Raw genomic sequence first — 12,203 nt, forward strand, 5'->3', positions numbered from 1 at the left:
TGAAGCTAACATGACTCACTTTGTGCAGCTATCAAACTAACATGACTCACTTTGTGCAGCTATGAAGCTAACATGACTCACTTTGTGCAGCTATGAAGCTAACATGACTCACTTTGTGCAGCTATGAAGCTAACATGACTCACTTTGTGCAGCTATGAAGCTAACATGACTCACTTTGTGCAGCTATCACCCAAATACGAATCACTTTGTGCAGCTATGAAGCTCGCAGGACTCACTTTGGGCAGCTCTGAAGCTAACATGAATCACTTTGTGCTGCTATGAAGCTGAACGATGAAACAACATGAATAATCAGAGTGATTATTTTTAGGGTTGTAGCTGCGCAAAGTGATTCGTGTTAGGATTATAGCATCAGGAAGGAATTCCACAGTAGGGTTCACATCTCTTTTGATGTCGTCCGAGTAGAGCTCCAGGAGTGTGGAAATAAAATAACCAAAAGGCTGCAGCAGAGTCTCCGCCTGGCCTAGTCTTCCTGTTGGCACATCAAATTCCACCAAATCCAACACCACAACTCGCCCACATAGATACACACACACACACACCTGACACACACACACACACACACACCTGACCCCCAGGCGCGCGCACACTCACTCCAAAGCTGTGCTTTCCACAGCACAAAAGCGGCTCCGTTTCCAAAACTGCACACTACACTCGGACAGTGGAAATCCATCAGGGTCATTGACAGGGCTCTCCTTCCTTCCACTCAGCCCAGAGCGCTTACAGCGGCCACGCCGTTTCTCAGCCCGTTTTTACACACGGCATCGCACAAAGCGCGCAGCCCGCCGGCTCGAGCCGCACCGTGCTGTTTTATGGCCACTGCGCGACACGCTCGGTCTGTACCTGGGCCTGCTGGAGCTCGGGAGGAACGAGAAAGCCCGTTCTCGCTAAACGTGTGCTCGATCGCTTTGGATCTTGTCTTCCGAGTCTTATTTTCGCCGAGAAACGCCGTGAGAAAACACAAGTGCGAGTGTGTGACGGCAGCGCGCTCACTCAGCGGCAGCGCGGTTGAGTCTCAAACGTTCTCATGAGCGCTTTTAAGCCCCGCCCGCGGCCTCCGTTTCCCACACAGCGTTTCACTCGCTTCCGCTCCGGAGCTCCGAGACAGATGGCAGAAGTCGCTCCCGCCGCCGCGCCGGCCAAAGCGCCCAAGAAGAAAGCAGCTTCAAAGAGCAAGAAATCAGGCCCGAGCGTCGGCGAGCTCATCATCAAAGCGGTTTCTGCGTCGCAGGAGAGGAGCGGCGTGTCCCTCTCCGCCTTGAAGAAAGCTTTACAGGCCGCCGGATACGATGTGGAGAAGAACAACTCCCGCGTTAAAATCGCCGTCAAGAACCTTGTGAGGAAAAGCGTCCTGGTGCAGACCAAAGGTACCGGTGCGTCTGGCTCTTTCAAGCTGAACAAGACGCAGACCGAAAGCAAGAAGACCGCCAAGAAAGCCGCGCCCAAAGCCAGAAAGGCGGCCGCCAAAAAGCCAACCGCCGTTAAGAAGCCCAAGAAGATAGCGGCCAAGAAACCCGCCGCCAAAAAGTCTCCTAAAAAGGCGAAGAAGGCCGCCGCCAAGAAATCCACCAAGAGCCCGAAGAAGGCGAAAAAACCGTCGACCCCCAAAAAGGCTGCCAAGAGCGCGAAGAAGACAAAAACTGCCAAGCCCAAAGCCGTAAAGCCCAAAACGGCCAAGGCGAAAAAGGCGGCCCCCAAAAAGAAGTAAACATGATTGTTTGACTGTTTTCTTTCCCTAAACGGCTCTTTTAAGAGCCACCCATGTTCTCGTTGAAAGAGCAGTATTCCATATTCACTCAGGATATCAGATGCTGCTGATTGTTGTGGTGGAGTTGATTCCTGTTTTACTAAACGGTGACAGGAGGGCGCTGGGAGAACATGAACTGAGTCAGGGCTGATGGAACTAATAACAATTTACATGTCTTTACATCGATATATAAACTTTATAATATATATGCCTATATTCCCTTCTTTCCTTTTTCATCTCTCTCTCTCACACACACACACACACACACACACACACCCGTGGGATGGTTGTCACGCAGATCGACGCTGGAATTTGACGGCATGTTTGTGATTGGTTTTTCAGCTACAACGATCTTAACCAATCAGAGAAGAGCCGTGTTGTCTTTATCACAGAGGGCACGAGCTGTAGCGCTTTTTATTTCAGAGTTGTTCCTGTAACAGATCTGAGCAGCAAAATGAGCGGAAGAGGAAAGACCGGCAAGGCTCGAGCCAAGGCCAAGAGTCGTTCATCCAGAGCCGGACTCCAGTTTCCCGTGGGCCGTGTCCACAGGCTCCTGCGGAAAGGCAACTATGCCGAGCGTGTCGGCGCCGGCGCTCCAGTTTATCTGGCCGCCGTGCTGGAGTACCTGACTGCTGAGATCCTGGAGTTGGCCGGTAACGCCGCTCGTGACAACAAGAAGACTCGCATCATTCCCCGCCACTTACAGCTCGCTGTGCGCAACGACGAGGAGCTGAACAAACTGCTCGGCGGAGTGACCATCGCTCAGGGTGGTGTGCTGCCGAACATTCAGGCGGTGCTTTTGCCCAAAAAGACTGAGAAGGCCGTCAAGACTAAATAAACTCACCCACTGCTGCGTTCGTCAGTCCCAAAGGCTCTTTTAAGAGCCACCCATCTATGCTCAAAAAGTGCAGTTTTTTTAACCCTTTCCCAGGTTTTGGGGTATTTCATAGCTCTAGCACAAAAGGAGTTCATAAACAATATAATCAAGTGTTGTTAGTAGTAATGATGCATTTTATTTATAACGCATTTTAGTCGTAAAAGTATAACACTAATAATAGTAGTGTGCTGGCAATAAAGGAAGGCTGATGGGTGAAAATAGATTATGACGGCGCTGTCCGTGCGGCGATTGAACCTACAAAACGCGCTAAGCTGCGCTGTTGGCTCTGCGGAGCTGCGCGAGCGGCAATAAATTAGGGACGGGTGTGGCTGTGTTTCAAACTGTGTCGGCGGGAAAAGACGGTCCAATAGCGAATAGGTGACGCAGCGCGTTCTCTCCAATGACAGGCGAACGCGTTCAAGACGCCCAATGAGCGCAGGGCGCTGTTAGAGTTGAAAAAGCCAGCGTCCACCGGCGCCGTTTATTCTGTTTCTCAACTGTGAAGTGCAGAGCTCTCCGCCATGGCAAGAACCAAGCAGACGGCCCGTAAATCCACTGGTGGCAAGGCGCCCAGGAAGCAACTCGCCACGAAGGCTGCCCGCAAGAGCGCCCCCGCTACCGGCGGCGTGAAGAAGCCTCACCGTTACAGGCCCGGCACCGTGGCTCTGAGGGAGATCCGCCGTTATCAGAAATCTACTGAGCTGCTCATCCGTAAGCTGCCCTTCCAGCGCCTGGTAAGAGAAATCGCTCAGGACTTTAAGACCGATTTGCGCTTCCAGAGCTCGGCTGTCATGGCACTGCAGGAGGCGAGCGAGGCATACTTGGTCGGCCTGTTCGAGGACACTAACCTGTGTGCCATCCACGCCAAGAGAGTGACCATCATGCCCAAGGACATTCAGCTGGCACGCCGTATTCGCGGAGAGCGCGCTTAAACGCCGACTCCGTCTAACGCACACAAAGGCTCTTTTAAGAGCCACCTCACTGTCTCACAGAAACGAGCCCGTCTCCATCCCCTGCACGGAGCACCGTTCTGTTTGAGCTCACGGTTCGAGTGGAGTCGGAGCAGTGAAACAGAACAGCTGTTAGGACACAGTGGCCAGAGTTCTAGAACTCCTCGCGGTTTGACTGACAGGTTTTTGTCCTTTTAGATATTGTGGTGTCTGAGCGCCGCTTCAGTAATCAGAAGAGAGAAGCAGAAAGTTTTCTCCGCTGCTTGGAAATGAGCAAAGGTAATGCTGTATTTAATAATTGGTCTATATGTATCAAGGACAAAACCTTGTGCGTATTTCAATACATTTATCACTTCATACGTTTTGTGTTTTTAACAATGGACATTGTCACAAGGTAGATTTCCATTTATCCGCACAGACAAAACATTTTAAATAACTCAGTGCAGCACCCATATAATTTTTACTCGGTTATTTTCGCTTTGTAAGTAAAATAGCTCCTTTATTTACTCATTGATGGAGGTCGGTTTTCCTGATGTGGCAATTTTTCTCGCTGTATCTCCCGTAAATAAATTTTTATTCAATTCTGCATTTATTATAAAACAAGGGAACAGCACGAAGAGAGAGACATGAATTTGCTCTTCTATGAGAAAGTGGGTGGCTCTTAAAAGAGCCGTTGGGTTGCTGAAGGCGGCCGCAGCAGCAGCGCGCTTTACTTGGAGCTGGTGTACTTGGTGACGGCCTTTGTGCCCTCGGACACGGCGTGCTTGGCCAGCTCGCCAGGCAGTAAAAGGCGCACAGCGGTCTGGATCTCTCTGGAGGTGATGGTGGAGCGCTTGTTGTAGTGAGCCAGACGAGAGGACTCACCGGCGATACGCTCGAAAATGTCATTGACGAAGGAGTTCATGATGCCCATAGCCTTAGACGAGATGCCGGTGTCGGGATGAACCTGCTTCAGGACCTTGTACACGTAGATAGCGTAGCTCTCCTTCCTGGACTTTCTGCGCTTCTTGCCTCCTTTACCAGCCGTCTTGGTCACGGCTTTCTTGGAGCCCTTCTTGGGCGCGCTTTTAGGTGGCTCGGGCATGGCGCTGCTCCTCGGGTAAACTGTAAGAGTATGAATAAGGCCCGCCTCGCGGCCGCTCTATTTACAGGTCCGCAGTGTAATTAGACACGAGGCAGGAACATATTTTATTGACCAGAGTTCCAAACCTCCTCATACGGGGCGCCTCCTACCGCTCCGCCCACTTCCTTCCCCTCCGCCTCGCTTTGTCTCCCTTCCCGCCGTTTTATATTCACAGCACTGATGGAAGAATTTCATAGATAAGAATTCATTCTATCCGTATATTTCTATTACCACCATCTGAAGCGTTTCTCTCTCACACAGCTTTCATATAGAAGCGGTTAAGTATTACTGATGTTACTCGTGTCTGCAGTTTCCTGTTCTCTGCTTCATTTTAAATATACTTTATTTTCATTCAGATTTGCATCAAACAATACACATTAGAACGAGATGTCGTTGCTGTGGCTCAATGTAGTGCAGAACGAAACAGCAAGTATATTACCTGAGAATAAAAAAAAATACATAGGCTGCTTTTCTCTTCCCTCTCTCACACACACTCATGGAGAAAGAGCTCTTTGTGGATGTTTGGGTGGCTCTTAAAAGAGCCGTTGTGTTGGTGCGGTTCAGTGTCGGAGCGTTTACCCGCCGAAGCCGTACAGAGTGCGTCCCTGGCGTTTCAGGGCGTACACCACATCCATAGCGGTGACGGTCTTTCTCTTGGCATGCTCCGTGTAAGTGACGGCGTCGCGGATCACGTTCTCCAGGAACACTTTCAGCACACCGCGGGTCTCTTCGTAGATCAGGCCAGAAATGCGCTTCACACCGCCACGGCGAGCCAGACGGCGAATAGCCGGCTTGGTGATTCCCTGGATGTTGTCGCGAAGAACTTTCCGGTGCCGCTTAGCGCCTCCTTTCCCGAGCCCCTTGCCGCCCTTTCCTCTGCCAGACATCGCGCTGCTCTCTCCAAGTCAAGCCGCTCAGTTCATGCCACTGCCAGCGCCCACAGCCTTTATACAGTCTCTACAGGACCGAGTTGAGACCCGGAGTGGGCGGGCCTCAGGCCTAAGAACAACGGTCCCGCAGTAAAACACATTCAAAAAGAAACAGAACGCCACAGCTTTTCACTGGCGAGCGCATTCTTCATCCTTTCTGTGCACAGAAACATTATCATTCACATTATTTTTTACGCCGTTTTGATCGGCTGAGCGAACTGCAAACAACTGCCGACAGATCATGGTCTGCTCATGCGCAGTTACTCCCTGTCAACAAACAAACAAACAGCCATCACTGTAATGAGGTTAGTAAAAGCACTCTGTGTTTGTGCAACATTGGCGTTCCCTTTTGAGCCCGTCTGTGGCTTCAAGGCCCGGATTCTAAACTCCTCGGTCCACTACAGCTACAGGTCACAGAACGCAGAACATCGCCTTATTACTCGGCCCGGCACTCAGCTCTGATCCACACCGATGTCTGTGTACACTGTTAACAGAGCCGACGCTTCACCACACAAGCACCCTCGAAGAAACGCTGCCTTGTTTTTCTTCCTCCCCCAACCTAAACGCTGGGTCGAGGCTGTGGGGTCATATTCTTGGGTTATTTTAACTCATTCTGAGTTGCTTTCTATAACCCAGCTGCTGGCTTAGTGGTTGAGGACAGTCAGATATGATGCAATCTACCCAGCAGCTGCGTCCATTTAAATCGGTCGTTATAGTATTTGCGCTACATTACAATTAAAAAAAAAAATCTATTCTTCCAACTGTCCTGTCCAGTATCTTTCAAAATGCACTGGAAAAGGGCTGATTTTGGAGGGCAGTAAACAAAGTGGTTTCAGCGGATCAGCAGAGTGGCGATCCACAGGCAGAAGGGAACCGACAGGGAAGGGAATGGACAGTCAATGGGACAAGGAGCCGCAAGCCATAACCAGCTGTTTCTAAGCTCCTTCCCCTGCTGATTTTCAGCGATGATTGTGAATGATCTGATTAATTAACGTAAACAAATAATGGTTTGTTTGTGACGACCATGTTGTGTAGTTTTGTGTAGTTTTAACAGCTCGGCATTGTCCAGTGTGCTCAGGCACCGTCACTTCTAATCTTGCGCAGCTGTTGGGCTGCTGTTGAGTCGAAACACCCCAGCCGCTGGGTCACACTACATTTAAAAGCACTGTTTTTTCCCCAATGAACAGTCTTTGTGCCCGGGAAGACGATGACTGGCAAGGGGGCAGTTTAAAGCTACACAGGTTAAGGGTTGTAATATTATGATGTGCTTATACAAACTCTCCCTGCTGTAAAGGCAGCAAAATTACATGGAAAAATTTATTCACAGTTAGCCAGTTTGCATGGTGATAGAGGTGGTGAATGTCAATCCTTATTCGTATTGACACAGATATCATCAAATGTTATGACATGTTGCTGCTGCTTTTCTTCATTGAGACAGACATGTTGATTTTGTTTTGACAGATGTGTGTTTTTCCTGCAGCCTTTGTATACATATAAACGGACAGCTGTGTCAAAAACAAACTTGCAAAATAGGAGCTTCACGAGCTCACAGATGGTTTTGGAGGTAAGCGTGTAATTGCTGGAAGTTTCTGCAATGGAAAACTACAATACTTACATTTATCAACAATAGTGTCCAATATAATACACAGTAAAATGTGTACTGTGTGTCTGTGGATAAGGGCTGGGATGCCAGTGGGTTAGCTGTATAATTTGTGCCATTATAAGACCCACAACGTACAACTACTGTTTTCTGTGTTTCAGGTGAGGCAGTAGATGAGGAGAGTTTTCTTCTTTTAGATGAGGGCCCCATTGCGAGTCTCATTCCCAAAATTGGCCTCCGATCACAATTTCTAAAACACTACAGAGAATTAGTCAGTAACTAATGTCACCACAGCAAATAGCTCTACTGAATATGTGAATAAAACAGCATATGTTGGTTTTCGCTGCAAAACACGGATGTGCGGTGCACAGTGCCAATTAGGCATCTGAATATTTTCAGTGTTGTGAAAATGGCTGTGCCAGAACTTTTACATTGATTAGGTTGTCCAGAAGACACCTTCTTAAGCATCATTCTCAAACTGAACACTGTCTTCATAGGATATCAAATGATCCAGTATCGCCATTTCAGCTCCATGATACTGAGGGTATATACTCCTGTGTTTAGCCAAGATGGGGGAGGGGGTGTCCCTGCCTGACACAGATGACCTGGTACAAGGGATTGCACTCGGCTATTCAACCCTGCACATGTGACGTAGTCGGACGGCAATCATAACATGCCAATTTCAATTTCCAAGTGGTGCCGTCCCGCCTGGGACTCGATGCAGCATGCGTTATATGAAATGGAGAGAGCTGTTTCTCCAGCGGTTACAATCCTGCATGCGTCCCTACAGGCCTGTACAACCAGCCATCAAAAAAAAAATTGGAAAGGTCTATTTGTATGTGTTTAATATTCTGTTATTGATTTTAATGTACTTTTTGAAACTGTACTTTTAATATACTCTTCTGTTTTATCTAAATGTTCTGTTGTGAATCTGGTACAATAAAATTAATATCCTGCACAATGTGGTCAGATCATTAGGGGATTTTGGCACAGGCCAGAGTCTCCAATATAGCTGTAAACACATACAGATTGAACACGTTTCATTTGCTAGTGACTGTTAATAATGTATTATTTATTATTAATGATTGTTTAATTATGATTAATCAATAAACAGTGAAAAGAAAATAAGCCAATAATAAATAACTCATTAATTGGCTAATTTTGACTCAGTACTGCAGTCAATATAACCAACATATTGGGTTGAAACAAGAACCCAACCAGGATGTAAATTTAACCTAATGGTCTTTGTTCAAGTAACCCGACATTTTGGTTAAATCTTTAACGCAGCCTGACGGGTTAAATGCATAACACAGCATTGTGTCGGTACAGTATTTACCCAGTGGCTGCGGTAAAACCAGGGTTGTTGTTTTTTTAAATGTGTGTTTTGTGTTTTTTTTTTTAGTACATGTCACTCAGAAATGCTACTGCCTTGTCTAAGGTACAAGCTGGTGTATCTGTATCAAAGACAAAATATTACCCTTTCTTTATTTTGGTACATTTTTCTCATATATTTATTTTATTTATTTGTTTGGCATTTATGACATTGTTATAAGGGACATTTATATCAAAATATTCAAACATTTTTATATAATAATAATAATAATAATAATAGGTCAATTAAATACATCATTGGAGGAAGATTAAAAAATAATTAATTAAATAAATCTTTTTTGTTTGTTTGTTTTGTTTTCTTTTGTTTTTGGTAGTATACAAGGAATTTGCTTTGGTGTTTGGTGCTTGAACGGTTAAGATAAAATAATTTAAAAATAGACAAAATAGTTATATAAATGTCAGTGAACATGCCACTAATTTATCAGCAGCACAGAAAGGAATGCAATAACAAATATCAGACCTTACTTTATCAGCTCTCTCAAATGCAACATTTAATACAGAATCTATAAAGTTCTAAATTCGCTGCATTTTCACCAACACTAACCTCATTCTTACACTCCAAGTTTCATTTACAGGGAAATCTTATTCATTTCACCAGTTGGGCAAAATAAACCAACATGCAGAACATCAAACCCATCTGTCAAAATAAAGCCAGCGCTCTAATGAACACACTCAGCACTGTCTACTCCCAGGCCTTTTCTTCTCTATAAACACAATGCTCACAGTAAATGGGGGTTTAAGGCCCATCATCTTCCCAATCTGGGTTACAGTAAATGTATATACATCTACACTCTGTTTTGACCAGATCAGTGTGTTTATTTAGTTTTGTGATTATTTATTTTGATTATTTTTGATCTAACTACTTAATTTATTACATGTCTACAGTATTCCTCAATTCACACTCCAGTGTTGATCAAACTGCCATGCAGTACAGTGGGTTGAACACAGGCATTAATACACAATGGTGACAAATTAACCCACGCTCTTCACATCTCTCATGGATGAATGGGATGGGAGCGGCATGCATCCATATCCTACATTACAATTATTGGATCATTTCATTATTTCAACCAATTTATTGACTGAAAATGCAGCGAGTCAAGTTTCCAAATGTGGCCACATGAGGGAAACCAACAGCCATCCAGTACAAAATCAGTTATTATTATTATTATTATTATTATTATTATTAAATACATTTTCTAACAGGCAACAAGCCTCGCACTGATAAGCCCGCCCCAGCTATTTCCTACAGATTTATTGCTGAAACGCTGTGACTTTAATCAACAAAGGGAACGTGCACTTCCTAAACTTGGCCACACGATGGAAGTCAAGAGCCACGCAAACAAACAGCGCTAACACACCCATTATTATTTACATTATTCATCAATCTTTAGCATTTCTCCTAGTATTTCCCTACTTAGTTAATTTATTATTATTATTATTAGTCAGTTATGACCTCTAAAATGCCAATTTTTATACACGAAAAAATAGTTTTTAGTAATACTATGCATAATCATTGCACTAGAGCTTCCAGTAATGGACAGCTTGAATTACCCACTTCAAAAAACAAAAATAATGCATTAATGAGATCTTTTATTTTTAGATCACTGACTTTGTGGAATAACCTGCCCCAAACCCTCTGTATTCTTGGCAAATTATCTTTTAAAAGAATTCTTAAGGTTTACTTAACACAGTAATTTACTGTATGTTTCCATTGTCTGGAATGCTGTTATTGTTTTCTTAATGTATGTATTTTATTTGTTGCTCATTGCTTGATGTGATGTGTATTCATTTTATATTTATAATTGTATAATTGTTGTATGTTTATTCTAATGCAGACCCCAGGAAGACTAGCTGGTTGTTAAGGCACCAGCTAATGGGGATCCTTAATAAATCAAATCAAATCAAAATTATTATTATTATTATTATTATTATTATGTGTTTCTACATTTCTCAGTATATAGATGTTAAACCGGATTTGTCCTCAGGAGCCAGTTACAACTAGTAGCCGAAGGTCCAAAATAATTTAATTGTTTCTTCATAAGCATCATTTTCATTTTTCCAAAACTTTCCACAACATTCTCACTGTTCCTAACAAGGCAGTCTTTTGGAGATGTTCTATTTTAATACTCATGTCGATCTTTTTCATCCATTGTCCTAACTTATTCAGTTCATTCTATAATTAGGGGTACATGTCATGTCCACAGGTTGTATTTATCAATTTTACGAAATATTCACTTCAAAAAATTATCAATTTTACATTGTTACACATTCTTTTTTAATTTAATATAAAACGTCAGCAAGTTCCACCGTTTATTTTGCAGAAATTGCGTACACTACATTGGAATTTTTTTTTGTGCTGTCCGATTTGTTAAAGGTCAAGGTTTGCTCTCCAAATTAACAGTAGGATGCATGTTTTTGTATATTATTTTCATCATTTTTTGTTGAAAATAACCATTAAAACATGATAAAGGTGTATTTGACTCACGACTATATATTCAATTTGCATGTGTCTGAGAAATCTCTGTCAACAGTGTTAGCCATTGGCAAAACCCCTTTAACTCAGCAATGGTTTGCTCCAAAGTCACCTGTCCAACAGCACGTGATGTCACTTCCTTCAGTGGAGGAAATTTTAACTTTGTGTGGTCCGTCTTTTCTCCTCCTCCTCAATATTTCATCAATATTATTGTCTGCACATAGAGTGGGTTAATTGCTCATCAACTGTGTTATCAACATGTTCATGTGCACTTCATTTAGATATTATATTTACAACACTGTAGAGAAAGATTGTTTAAACAGATGTTGATCAAGGTCATGAGGTGACATGTTAGCACGGGTGCAGATAGAGGGTGGGACAGGTGGGATTCGTCCCACCCAGATTTAAATTCACCTCATTCGGTCCCCCCCACTTATAGGGAGGAAAAAAACATCTATGCTGTCTTTCTTTGCATAAGGTAAACCTCACGGAAAAATCAAAAGACTAATTAATTACCATTCGGTTTATTGAGGTGCACAGCAGTACATACATAGTTGCAACAACTCACATAAAACAAAACAAAGACTGATATTCGGTTGGTTGAGCTGCGCAGACTGCACAGGTTGCGAGCTTGAGCTTGGTTGCTATGGTTACCCACAACAAGTTTGACAGGCATATCGGGGACAGCTCCTAGTTCAGGACCCCAACACGGCATGATGAAGGGTGCCAAACCGAAAAAGCAGAAAACGATTGCATCGTTTTTTCAAAAAACAACGACTGTAAGTAAACTGTGCCTTACTTTATCATATCACTTTGCAATTTTTTGATAGTCTGTTCAAAGTAATGTCGTAGTGAAAGTAAAATTGTACGGAGTAGAGATGCCTTTCTGGTAGCCTCCTCCTTTCGGTGGTAGCCTGTAGATCCAGTGCTCAGAAGGCAGTTTTAAGGGCATCAGAGTATATTCCTCGCACAACACATGTTGGGGTTGGGGTTGGTTTGCTGGCAGCTTTGTCCCCCCCAGTTCAAAAAACGTATCTGCGCCCCTGCATGTTAGCACCTAGCAGCTAGCACAAGGGCCTAAAATGAAAGAA

At 44.2% G+C, this 12,203-nt stretch overlaps 5 protein-coding genes across 5 annotated transcripts; 3 read left to right on the forward strand and 2 right to left on the reverse strand.

Annotated features, from left to right (window-relative positions):
* Positions 1 to 1,081: 1,081 nt before the first annotated feature.
* On the forward strand, positions 1,082 to 1,778 carry LOC132901284 (histone H1-like). Its single transcript, XM_060943595.1, has one exon. The coding sequence runs from the start codon at positions 1,127 to 1,129 to the stop codon at positions 1,724 to 1,726; it is 600 nt and encodes a 199-aa protein (XP_060799578.1). The 5' UTR covers positions 1,082 to 1,126; the 3' UTR covers positions 1,727 to 1,778.
* Positions 1,779 to 2,127: 349 nt separating this feature from the next.
* Positions 2,128 to 2,699, forward strand: LOC132901303 (histone H2A-like). Its single transcript, XM_060943611.1, has one exon. The coding sequence runs from the start codon at positions 2,220 to 2,222 to the stop codon at positions 2,601 to 2,603; it is 384 nt and encodes a 127-aa protein (XP_060799594.1). The 5' UTR covers positions 2,128 to 2,219; the 3' UTR covers positions 2,604 to 2,699.
* Positions 2,700 to 3,077: 378 nt separating this feature from the next.
* Positions 3,078 to 3,977, forward strand: LOC132901288 (histone H3). The gene has a single exon (XM_060943599.1). It carries the CDS (start codon positions 3,164 to 3,166, stop codon positions 3,572 to 3,574), a length of 411 nt encoding a protein of 136 aa, XP_060799582.1. The 5' UTR covers positions 3,078 to 3,163; the 3' UTR covers positions 3,575 to 3,977.
* Positions 3,978 to 4,243: 266 nt separating this feature from the next.
* LOC132901293 (histone H2B) lies at positions 4,244 to 4,845 on the reverse strand. Its single transcript, XM_060943603.1, has one exon. The coding sequence runs from the start codon at positions 4,674 to 4,676 to the stop codon at positions 4,302 to 4,304; it is 375 nt and encodes a 124-aa protein (XP_060799586.1). The 5' UTR covers positions 4,677 to 4,845; the 3' UTR covers positions 4,244 to 4,301.
* A 185-nt stretch (positions 4,846 to 5,030) lies between these two features.
* LOC132901299 (histone H4) lies at positions 5,031 to 5,629 on the reverse strand. The gene has a single exon (XM_060943608.1). It carries the CDS (start codon positions 5,600 to 5,602, stop codon positions 5,291 to 5,293), a length of 312 nt encoding a protein of 103 aa, XP_060799591.1. The 5' UTR covers positions 5,603 to 5,629; the 3' UTR covers positions 5,031 to 5,290.
* Positions 5,630 to 12,203: the final 6,574 nt, after the last annotated feature.

The sequence above is a fragment of the Neoarius graeffei genome, chromosome 17 (genome assembly GCF_027579695.1).
Source record: "Neoarius graeffei isolate fNeoGra1 chromosome 17, fNeoGra1.pri, whole genome shotgun sequence".
NCBI classification, from domain to species: Eukaryota; Metazoa; Chordata; class Actinopteri; order Siluriformes; family Ariidae; genus Neoarius; species Neoarius graeffei.